Raw genomic sequence first — 12,755 nt, forward strand, 5'->3', positions numbered from 1 at the left:
AAGGAGCTTAGCTTGCAAAAACGCTGGTATGGTCCTTTAAAAAAGGTAAAAACATAATAGAGGCTCACCAAACTGTACCTGAAGAAACTTTATTCCTTATAAAAGCCATAAACCCTTTACAGAGTCACTTTACAATGACTAAAGAAACAAATAGGAGTATACATACACCTTTTAAAAAGTGTGGAAATTTCCTAACCATGGAGCTGCACTCAATGTCAAAATCTGATAAAACATTGTTTCCGCTCACATTCACAATAGACTGTTAAAAAGGTAGAGGAAAGAGTGATTTACAAAAATTTCAATGAGTTATGTATTGTAAATGTCAGATACATGCAGGAATGAAAACATTTTCAATTTGTTTTGGCAATGGGAATCAATATCGGAACAAAAGGCCAGAGACAGAGAAAGACAAAGACTTAATATTATGTCTCTGTCACTCTCAAGCTGTCTGACATTAACAAATCACTGTATAGAGTCTGCCTCAGCTCTGAAGAAGAGAAAACATCTCTTGGATCACAGTGTCATTAGAGCAAACACTTCCATCATTTTGCTGCTGTAGTGTGCGTTTATGTTTGTGAGTGAGGCAGCTTAAAATAACAAATGACAGTAACTGCACAGCAGCTGAAAGAGAAGAGGGACTGCAGGACCAGTGTAAATCCCATGTCCAATATAAGATACACAATCAGAGAGCAAACATGAACCAATGAAGCAAAAAAAAAAAAAAAAAAACTCATTTGATTACCCAGTAGCATCAAACAATCGACTCTTTGATATGTGTATTTGTATATTAAGTTTTGCCACACAATCTGTACAGCATCACGACTTCAGCGGTGCCAATTAAATGCTTGTCCTCAGATCAATCCATTTCACCATCTCATGCATTATATTGAAGTAAAGTGAAGGCCTTACCCTAGCCCGAAGGCATCAGTGTCAGTTACACATTTCACATGCATATGTTTGTCTGAGTTACATCATCTCCAGTATCTATGGTAGCGTACCTAAGGATTTTAAAAACATGATAATTAATAATTAGCTAGCTGACCAGTTGTGTGACAATGCCTTTTCTCCCTTTCATTTGCATGGCTAAGTAACTGTGTCCCATCTCTTGACACCCCAGGATATTTTACCCACATAACAATGAAAAACATGTACATATAGCGGAGGGTAGTTTGCTTCAGAGGAAGTGAATCAGATTGGGCTTTAAATTAACCAGTGGCAACAATGACAGGAGGTAAATTGTGTGAGTGGGAAAAATACAAGTTCCATCTGGTTACTGACAACCCCTAAGCTCTTATGTTTTACTCATTTAAACTTGCTGGAGAAAGACCATCCATCTTCAGTCATGTAAAAGATGATAGATTATATGATTAACTCAAGTTTGGCCAAAACATCAGTTGGGAAAAGCCAAGGTCACATATACTGTAGCCCTTATAAAGACAGATGGGTGGTAAACAACAGTGTAGGTGGTTCAGAACTCTTTAGGGCAAGCATCTATTATTGGTTCACCTTCAGGCTGTGGCCACTCCTGTGTCATAATAAATATTATTTTCGCATAAATAGATCAGATGTTCTGCCTTAATGATCTGTAAGGCAGCCTACCGAAGAATGCATGAATATGTATGTGTTAATATACATCTGTCTGCCTGCATGCCTTCGAATGTCAATGTTAATGCGTGGGTGTGTGTGTGTGTGTTTGTGTTGCTGTGCACCCTTTGTTGCACCTGTAGCAATTGAATGATGACAAAGGCAATGTGTCTGACAGTCTGTATCAGTAAGTACTAATGTTGCACAGGTTTATAATGTGAACATCAATACGAAGAAGACAATTAGTCCACTCCCAGAGCTCGGAGCTGTCTCTCGATCTCGTCGTCAGAGATGGTTGCTTGCTTGGAGGAAGCGGCGCTGGGGACACTCTTTCCTGCAGCTGGAGCTCTCACCATCTGGAAATGCACATAGGCAGAAAAATCCCATTAGCAGGCACATTCAATTCAAACTTAACACACACACTATCACAAAGCCTGGCCCTTGTTGTAAGATTGGCTGCCATGTACAACTGCCTACTGCAGCTCCTAAGCCAAATGTAAAAGATCCATTCAAATTTGATAACTATTGTCAATTATATTGGAAAACTATTAACTCCACATAACAATTCATACTGCATAATGTGACAGCCCTCTTGACTTACTGTTTGGGCTGTCTTTCGCTTTTAGGAGGGAAGCAGGAAGTGCATCACTGATTATCACCTGTGCCTGCTGCTCCTCACCTATATAAGTTAGTGGATTCAGTCAGTTTGTCTCTCTCCTTGGGCGTATGGCTTTGTTCATTACACTTCACTGTATACTCATTCAAACACACAAAACACTGCTGATGTTACTGATTTACATTCTTTATATTGGCACTGTTTAACTTATATTTAGTTAAATAAATAAAGTTAAAAGTCACGTGTTGTCCTTTCGTCTTTCTCCTTCCCTTGAGCCGGGCTGTGACAATGTACTTCGTCTTGTCTCTTTAAATTACTATAGCCCTCCTCAGCTTTAATGCAAGTGGGTGTCAGTTACACAAGCATTATTTTTTACAGCATTAATCATCCTTCATTTGCAAGAATAAAACAGGATGAAGTTGTAGGAAATCACTTTTCAAGTTTAACTTTTCATGTTTGTTGGTTAATAGTCGACTATTGTCTGTGCTTAAGGCTTTTTAACTAGTGTTATACAAGTGTTGCAACAATCTGGCACTCACCACCAAAAGGCATAATTAAATGATGAGGATCTTAATTCAAACTATTATTAAATTACCTTCGTATTTTCTGAAAAAAATTAACCATTTTCTGCTTTGTTATTTTCCATACTTAAAACCATTATACATTGAACGATAATTTCACTGAATATGACAACACATATGGCTGTTTATTTAGTTACGTTAGTTTATCCCAAACTACCATAGTTTATGAGTCTCGTAACTTCCTTTCAGCTTTAGGGTTGATTGAAAAAGCTTTTATTGTTTTGCTTTTCCAAGAAAGTGCATGATATGAGAACATTCAGAGATTTATCTGCTCAGTCTTTTATTGTGATGGAGAAGGAAATAATTACCCCGCCCTAAATTCAAACACAGTTTTGCAGGTTTTATTGGAACTTGCATGTTTGTTCTCTCCAGCTGTGGGCTTGTTTATGGGGATATTTAAGTATTTGTACATTGTGTTATGAGAGGTAATAACTCATGAAGCCCCCCAGGGGGAGACAGACACACAGCAGATGGGCAGCCTGGCAACTACACAGACTACAGTACATAGGAGTTAGAAGAGCTGAGGGCTAGCCCCACCATGTGGCAGCTGGAATACATTTTAACAGTCGAGTAAAAGCCATGTGGAACACTTATTGTTCAGTTCATGTTGCTAGAGAATGTGCACTTGATTAAGATTAGTTACATGTGTAAAACTTAAGTGCTTTCAAACAGTACGTAGTATAAAAAGTTAAGGTAGGTCAGTGGTAGTCTCTCTCTCTCTCTCTCTCACCTTTCCTGAGATCTCAATGCCGATCTCATCCAGAACCTGGTTGACAATGTCCTGAGATTCTTCTTCATCCCCAGACTCATCAAAGATCTCATCCAAAGTGTCGTTGACTGGACAGATAGCGAGACAGGGAGGGAGGAGATAAAGACAGACAGATCAATGAAGTACAAGTCAAACACATTGATTTTCAGTCACAGTTTGGACTTTAGAGTGAGATAGCTGAAAATGTTGCATTCAAGCTAGTAAAGGTATGTGTGGATGCTTGTGTGTTGGCATTTGCACTTGAAATCAGAAAGGCCTCTCTATAAACATGTCACACAATCATACTTTCATATTGCTCTTGCCCTCATCAAAACACAGATTGCAACATATGTCACTCCTTACACCACTTACATAAATCCTGACAATCTGGTTTTTGCAAGTCTGTAAATATACCAGAGCCCTTTGTGTGTGCATGTGTGTGTTACGTGTCCTTACTCATGTCTTCGGTCATGCCCATCTTCATGTTCTCCTTCTGGAAGTCCTGCATGGTCTTCAGGGTCTTCTGCGGATCCATCTTTTTATTCACTGCTTGCATTGTCTGTACACATTATTAAAAGAAGGTTAGATAATTAATCTCAAAGTTTTTAAGCTGGTACTGAGGAGAAGCAACATACTGTAAGAGCTGCTCTTGAGCAAAGAAACAAAACGGCTGTAAAAGGATGTAGCAAATGAGCAAAAACGTCATGCCGGACTGTTTTTTTGGAGTTTCCTGCGTTAGTTCTTACACCGTCTTCTTTTTCATCATAGGAAGGTGGTAAAATAAGTACAAAAAACTAAATTAAGCTAATTTAAGTCTGATTCACATGGTCATCCAGGTAAATTACCTTTCATATTACAGGTAAGGCAGTTTCCCAAGGAGCAAAGTCCAGATGATTTCTGCACAAATCAATGTATGTCCCAAGGAAATATTAGTTTGGTTGAAAAAGGGCTTTAGAAGACTTGCTCTGCATTAATTAGCATAATAGGGTAATAGAAATACTAAAAAAAAAAGACTATCTCACAAATTATGCATCTCCTTCCTTCCTGTGAAAGATCAGCACAAACGTGGCTTACTTCCACAGCTGAACCTGACACAACAGATAAGATATATCCCACTTTACTGCCGTTGGCATACTGCTCCAAACCATGCTAACCCATAGCTCCCAATATTGTGGGACAAAACTGCACTATTCATTGATTAAACTTAATGGAAGCTGCAACTTTTTTCTAGAAAAATCTGTGTGTGTGTGTGTGCATCTGAGTATAAGCAAACTAACCCTAACATCTCTCTCTCTCTCTCTCTCTCTCTCTCTCTCTCTCTCTCTCTCTCTCTCTCTCTCTCTCTCTCTCTCTCTCTCTCTCTCTCTCTCTCTCTCTCTCTCTCTCTCTCTCTCTCTCTCTCTCTCTCTCTCTCTCTCTCTCTCTCTCTCTCTCTCTCTCTCTCTCTCTCTCTCTCTCTCTCTCACACCCACCTCATCACACTCCATTAATCTGAAGCCTAATTATATTTGACCTGTCTATGTTTGCTAAGTCTGACTCTGTACAGTACATTGCTCCTGGCCAGCTACTACCTCTCACACTTCATTAACAACAACGCCATGAGACTTGGCTTTAAACATGAACAGATCCCACATTAATACTTTAATGAAAATACTAAAATATTGATACGAGTAAACACTGAAACTAGTTCATGTGCAAAACAATGTTGTTTATCAAATGTCTAAATGCCAATTCAAGTATTAAGCGAAGTGTGGGCAAAATAATGCAACAAAGGAGTTCTAGCTGTTCACTTTTAAAATATTGTAGATAAGAGCATCATTTTGTTTGCTAGAAAATACACTGTATCCATCTGTAAGGAATGCGCAGTTCATTCATTCATTTGAAGATGTATAATAATATTTAAATATTTAAAACCTGACTTTAGACCAGTTGAACTGAAGGACAGGGTCCAGGATCTTACCTTGGCTGTGGTGGACATGGCGCCAGCCATCTTCATTTGGGAGTTCATGACCTTTGTCTGGGTAGACATGGAGGTGACCTTGGAGCTGACGGCGTATGTGCGGTTCTTCTGCTTCCTCAGCTGGACCAGCTGCTTGGCGAGAATCTTGCATGCCTCCTTGTTACCACTCCTAGCCATTTTCTTGATTTCTGCCTCCTGGAGGGGGAAGAGGAGAATTTGGCATATAAGGACACTTTATTGACACTAACAAGACTCTTCAGCTGTGTCTGAATTTGAGCATGCTACTAGCGTGTAAATTTTAGTATGTGCAATGTCAGTATGCAAATTTAGCACATTAGTCTGAGTATGCACGAAATATGGATGAAAATTCTAAGAATGGATTCCATGTTCCGTGTTATAGAATGGTATTGTATGACAGAAAAGGAAACAGATGGAGCAGCCACTAAAAGCTCCAAATTTTACTATATTGTAGATATCTGGAACAAATCCATTGAGGCTAGTGAGAGCTCTAGTGTCTCCTGGTTTCATGGGTAAGTAAGTAATCGGCCTAACAGTGAAAATTACCATTATATTTAGAAATAATGTTCCTGCGTATAAGCATAAAAATTAAGAAAAATAGAGGGTTTAAGGCTGTCCATATTGCAGATTAGCTGTAGCTGAGCAGCTACCTCACACAACAGATACATTTCTTTTCAAAGTAATGTTTTGTGAGCTTTATAGTATCAGTGAGCACCACCAATTTTCCATCTGTTTCAGTAATACGACATGATTAACCATGTCAAAAGCCACATTTAGATCGTGGAGAATCAGGATGGAATAATCAGGAGCCTTGTCAACTACAAGGAGATCACTGGTGACCCAGAAGACCTGTGTCTGTGCCATGGAGGGTATTAAATGGGCAATCCACACCAATACCATTTTTGAAGGAACATTTTATTATTTTAGATCTCTTTACTCGTTTTCACCATTTTAACTGACGTTCCATGATATTGTTATCATTATTATGTAAATAATTTATCTGTGCTGCTACTGATCTCATGACCTGCAAAGTGCTACCATGATTTCCTCTGACTGTACTATATAACACATAATACACACACAGACAAGTACTCATGCATGCATATGCACACTATATATTGCTAAACAAATAAACATATCCACAAAGTTCCCGAGAGACCAGTGTGTTTGCAAATATAGACATAGTAAATAAAGTCATCTGGATCAGGCCTTACACACTGGCAAGCAAATACATGCTTTTAGCTTTGGTAAACATCAGAAAATAAACTGATGCCCACAGGGATCCTGTGTGTGGGCATGAGTGTGTGTGAGCATCCCAAGAGACAAGAGAGGAGCTCCGGGTTACAGTAAGCTAGCCAGGCCTCTCAGCACTGCTACGTACAACAGCCCCAGCATGTGTTGTTTATTTCTTGTGTGTGAGCTAAAAGCATCTTCAGGAAACAACAATCAATTATTCATATATGAGCAAATAACATTCCTCACTCAGCTCAGTGTCTCTCTGTTTCTTTCTAACACACACACACACACACACACACACACACACACACACACACACACACACACACACACACAGAACAGGTGCATTAGGTTCAGTCTATATTTGCTTGCTTGTGAGCAGAAAAAAATTCAAATGAATGCCATGCCAAAACTGTAGAGCTGTGTGAGGAAATAAAAGGCACACAGTAACAATAATAATGTCAACTGCACTGTCATCTGAAAAACAAATGCTTTAACAGGGAAAAGACACAGATGAGAGCAGTGGGACTGCTGCTGATGAGAAGCTTATAATGTCTTATTTACTGCCCTGTCAGAAAAGGAGGAAGGGGGTGAAGTGGTGTGATGGATAAATAGTGCTCTCCTAGATGTGGAGGAATACGGCACACAAATGTGAGGTTGACTTTGCCTGGTAGGAACTGGGAATCTTTATGTATAAAGAAGGGCCAAAGATGTTTCCGAACAACAGATGGACAATGTGTTGCAACAGCAGCATCAATCCAACTATCGTGCAAATTTTACAGATGTTGCTACAAAACATTTTTAAAAATCAGGTTGTGTTTTCAGTGTATTTTTGTTTCAGGAGGCCAAAATTCATACAATTCAATATGTTCTCTGCATGATCTAAAATTGACCTAAAACCAGTTTAACAACAAAAACTAAGACCTCAGACCTCAAAGAGAATGGATAAATATGCAGTCTGCTACTACTAACCAAGTCCAACTGTGATTTAGTAAAACAGATGTAACAAAAAACGTCATTGTGAAGAGACATGGCATATGTCTTAACTGACTGTAAGGTATTTAACACTTTTTAAGGCCTTACATTCACATTGAATAATAATAATAATAATAATAATAATAATAATAATAATAATAATAATTTAATAATATACATTACTTATTTTTGCAAACTTGTCATGGACTTTTGCGTGCCATGATTTCCTGAATGTAGACCTTCTTGACATGTCTGTTTCCATTCCCTTTCTAATTTATCAAGTCCTATAAAACTACATGGAAAATCAACAATCGGACTAAAAATGTGCTTTCATTTTTGGGGGATAACCTCTGTCCTGTGCCATTTTTATGCAGTATAGGCATTTGCATGTGTGAGTGTGTGCATACACTCACATTTGCATGCATAGTGGGGGGCAACAGGCAGTCATGATTGTGCTAAACTGCAAATGTAGGTCATTTCCATTTCTTAGCGAAAGTATCTTTTATTCAGAATGTGCAAAACAGCTTTTAAAAAAACTAGACTAATTAGCAGAAAGCATTAATGAGGAATAAAAATCTGGTTCCCCAGGGAGGTAATTATGTCCTGTATGATATTTACTTAATACAACAGAGGGGAGAGGACACAGTCATCTTCTTTCATCTTTCAGAGAGGGGAAATGTTATAGGCGCCTGTGAATATTGCCTTATCGTGTAACTCTGTGTGTGTGTGTGTGTGTGTGTGTGTGTGTGTGTGGTGTGTCAGTGAGTGAGTGAGTGAGTGAGTGAGTGAGTGAGTGAGTGAGTGAGTGAGTGAGTGAGTGAGTGAGTGGTCTCACTTGCCTGAAGCAAAGCCACCACACCAGATCAATCTTGTCTATTCATTTAGATCCATTAACCAATCGGGCTCAATCCCAGATTGTAGGAACTGGATGTAATATGCATCTCTAGCTACGTGTGTGTGTGTGTGTGTGTGTGTGTGTGTGTGTGTGTGTGTGTGTGTGTGTGTGTGTGTGTGTGTGTTCAGAGAGCAGGGGGGTCTTGTTAAAGCATTGATGCAATATGTTGAAATCTATGGGAAATGCTTTGCGTAGACACACTTTTGTTCCCCAGACTCTTTGAATGTGTGTGTGTAATCCCACCATTTGTTTCTCTTGTTTCTCCAGCGCTGCTCTGTCCCTGGTGATCTGTCTCTGAGTGCCACGCAGCTCCTTCGACTGTTCCTTGATAATATCTTAGGAGAGACACAGAAAAAAAGAAAGATCAATTCATACTTCGTAAAAGCTAAAACACCTGAACATTTATAACACCCAAGATGACATGAATGGAATTTTACTTTTGAGCTTATCAAATATGTATGGATTCACATCAGTTGAATTTCAACAGGAAAGTCAAGCTGATATACTTTAGCTTGGTCAAAATTCTCCCCTGTGGTGGCCCCCCACCCCCCCTAAAAAAAGGAAAAATTAAATATTCAGCTATGTGCCATGTGGAGTGGTGGTAAGATAACTCCAGTCTCAAAATCTGGCATCACTCATGACTGACATTGTCTACATAATCAGAAGACTGACAGCTGAACAGAAAGCGCATATAAAGACCAGCAGCAAGAATATAGAGTACTATCTTTTTTTCTTCTTCTGTGTGGTTTGATTATGGACCGCCCTCTACCATTTCTTCTTTTTTTCTTATTTATTTTCAGTGCAGTATAGGTGAAGGGGTAAAAAAAATGAACTGAAAAAACAGAAAAGAAGATTTCGTTTTCACTGCCATGCAGTTAAAAAGGGCAGGGTCTATGTCAGCTGCACGGCTTTGGAAGAAATCTAAAACATCTATTCAGAGGCTCAATGGTGGGCATGTTTGAGTGTGCGCCCACATGCACGCGAAATACCACAGATTAATAAGCAGCACTTTGAGAATGCATACTGACACTGCCAACTGTGGAAGGGCCGGGCAGCTCACACCAATACTGAGTCAGCTCAAAGCCACCCACACAAACACAAAGTGGCATCATGTGAGATAAAGTATGACCCTGAAGTCACACATTCATCCATGACTTCTGAGTGAGGAACAACAGAAGCAAACAGTGACACACACACACACACACACACACACACACACACACACAAATGTTTGCTTCACTATCCTCATGGGGGACAGTCACCCTAACCTTAACCTAATTGTAACCTGCACCCTAAAACCAAGTCTTAACCTTCAAAAAGCAGTCTCTACCCATGGAGACCTCAATTTTTGTCCCCACAGTGACACAAGTCCCCATGGGTTAGTGTGCATTCAGGTTAAAGTCTGCACCGGTATATAAGAACATGAAACACACACACACCTTCAGGACCTACAGAAAGAAAACAAATACAGTGGCAGTTGTGGTGCTTTGTACACTCTCCTGTACACTTGGCACTGACTACAGAAGAAATACAGTTTTGAGATTTATCTGAAATCAGCTACTTTAAAACTTAAATCAGATTCAGTTTAAATTTGGAGGCGCTTTTGGATATGCAATATACAGCACAATAGACACACAATATCTTTTTAGACATTTTAAATCTATAATGAATCTTCAATTATTAAATAAAGTAAAGATTCAGGATAAATAAATACATAACTTAATTAATAATGTCGATTTGAATTAATTTTGTTATCACTAATTACAGATTTGCGGATACCCTTTAACAGGGGAAATAAAAGGAGAAACCTCAGAAAGAGCAACAGAGGAGGGATCCCTCTTACAGAACGGACAGATGACAATAGAGTACAGAATTACACAACAATTAATAGGTTCTCTGGGAAGACGTGTAGAGTTTAGACATTATATTGGTAAAAAAAAATATAAAGAACTGAACAATACATTTCTAAAGAATTGATTCAGCTCTGTATTCATAAGTTGCTACATAATATAACAGGAAATATCACTTTTTTTTGCCAAAAAACGCTTATTCTTTCTGAAAAGTTCAGCAATCATGAACTTGGTCAAGACTCGTCAGTGCGTTGAACCACTTGCGGGAACGACGCATGTATACGTAGAAGGTGACGTGCCGACAACGTCTCAAAGTGGGAGGGATATCGCCCTACAAATATGTGTGATCTAACCCCCCCTCCTCCATTCGCCAAATAACCAGAAACCACTTCAACCACCCTACCTAGGGCAGCAACGAAGACACTGTGCCGAGAGAGCGAGAGATGAGAGAAATTAAGAACATGAGATGGAGACTGTGAAATGTCACAGCTGGGAAGACCTGAATATGGCTTGGCATGGAGTGGAGGTAACGCAGCACAGTAAGTACAGTATACAGATGATCGGTATAGGTGAAATTGGAATGTCAGCGATGGGAGGAGTAGGTAGGCGGTGCTGTGAAAAGATTTGCCTTAACCAACAGAGCCTATTTTTTTAAAACTGCAGATAATTTGATATGTTTATGTAATTCTCTACACACAAGTTTGGGGTCCAGAAGAGATGAAGTTTAATCTGCCCTCCCTCTGTAAATCGAGCCCTAGGGGTCAATATAATCAGCATTTGAAATAGAATAATTGATTCATTAAATTTGATAAAAGAGAGGCTGGTTTTCCATTTTTACCTTCTGAGGCTGATTACCTAGCCTGGAGAAAAATACTGAAATATTTAGATTGAAAGGCTTTTCAGAATTTTGACATCCCTGTATATTACAGATTAAAATTACCACATCCAAGTATGAAGACAGCATGACATAATCTCATATTTTAACAGCCTTTCATTTACATTACAGAATTGTATCACACTGTTTTGGGATAAAATTTTAGTTATTTTACCAGAGCGCAGCAAGGCAGTTACTTTAGAGTTTATGTGTCAAACACAAAAGGACAGTAATGTATCTTAATTAATGTCTTCCCGAGAAAGAAAGTGTGAGAGATGGAACTGAGGTAGAGTAGCACTTGGATTAATCTGAATAAATTAAAACAAATGATAGAATATACAAGTTAAAACAAGTATTATATCTGGTAATATCCATTTGACATGACATATTCAACGTTTTCACATGCATTTTATGGTAATTTGGGTTTATGTTTCCGGTTTCTGTTCAGTCAATGAAATACAATTAGCCTACTTAACCTTAGCTCCAGTGTAGCAATACAGACACCTGCTTGCTATATGGACCTAACGTTAACAGATAGCTATCGACATTAGTTTCATCAGCAAGTGGGAGCTAACCTAAAACGACCTTTGAAGCACGTAACACCACATATTGTTGTTTAGAGTTACATTGTTATCCAGCCATAGCTTATATGTGACAGAAATAGCATGGTCACCTAAACTACATTAAGTTTGGCATCGCTTCAACGCTGGTTTTAGACTTCAGTCAGCAGACTGGTGACTCAACTAGACCCAGAACAGGTTATACAAGTTAGCGTTAAACGGGGATAGCTGATATGAGATGGGAACACCACAGCAGTCTGTACAGCAGGGCTAAAAACAACTTAGCTAGCTTTTTACACAGAGCACTTACCGTCCACAGTCTTCTTCTTGAAAAGGGAAGCCATGTCGCTACTTTGTATCAACTTCAATACTAAATACAAATCCTGTACTGATATACTGAGTGCTTCCTATCGTTAATGCCGCCGTTAAGCCGTCACACCGGGGCGGTGGGTCAGTTTAGCTGCTTCGGTTTCCTGGTTGACTTTCTGTTGTCGGGAGTTCCTCCCTCAGCTGACTGACTCAACGGCTCCGGGTGACGTCACGGCGGGACTCTCTTGCTGCCTTCAGTTGTGCCTCGTAAAATGGCCCATCAAGATCAGGAAAGTGTATCTCACCCGTCGGAAAACTAATTAATGACAAATGTCAACTCGGTGGTGTCACCCGTCTATATGAACGTCTGGCCTACAGAAGAATGTCACCTGAATGCCAACGTGTATATTTGCACCCAGAGATCTATGTAGCCTATCTATGTACAGGGGTGGAATAGGAAAAGCCAGACAATGGTAGCCCTACTGTCATTACTATTGCAGTGGCACCTTGAAAAGTGGCCACTCCAATGACAAAAAACAAACAAAAACA

The 12,755-nt window shown here is 39.3% G+C and overlaps 1 protein-coding gene across 1 annotated transcript; it reads right to left on the reverse strand.

The window, feature by feature from the left end:
• Positions 1-73: 73 nt before the first annotated feature.
• Positions 74-12,437, reverse strand: chmp2ba (charged multivesicular body protein 2Ba). Its single transcript, XM_044216597.1, has 6 exons — positions 12,208-12,437; positions 8,857-8,948; positions 5,490-5,684; positions 3,986-4,088; positions 3,512-3,618; positions 74-1,940 (listed from the first exon to the last, which is right to left on the reverse strand). Exons 1-6 carry the CDS (start codon positions 12,239-12,241, stop codon positions 1,827-1,829), a joined length of 645 nt encoding a protein of 214 aa, XP_044072532.1. The 5' UTR covers positions 12,242-12,437; the 3' UTR covers positions 74-1,826.
• Positions 12,438-12,755: the final 318 nt, after the last annotated feature.

This window comes from Siniperca chuatsi, linkage group LG12, assembly GCF_020085105.1.
Source record: "Siniperca chuatsi isolate FFG_IHB_CAS linkage group LG12, ASM2008510v1, whole genome shotgun sequence".
Taxonomy (NCBI): domain Eukaryota; kingdom Metazoa; phylum Chordata; class Actinopteri; order Centrarchiformes; family Sinipercidae; genus Siniperca; species Siniperca chuatsi.

Excerpts from the sequence above, each read along its gene's own strand:
- chmp2ba (XM_044216597.1), bottom strand. The coding sequence starts at position 12,241 with ATGGCTTCCCTTTTCAAGAAGAAGACTGTGGACG. Across the intron at positions 8,949-12,207 it reads CAAGAAGAAGACTGTGGACG|ATATTATCAAGGAACAGTCG; the intron begins GTAAGTGCTCTG and ends GTCTCTCCTAAG. Across the intron at positions 3,619-3,985 it reads GGGCATGACCGAAGACATGA|TCAACGACACTTTGGATGAG; the intron begins GTAAGGACACGT and ends CTATCTGTCCAG.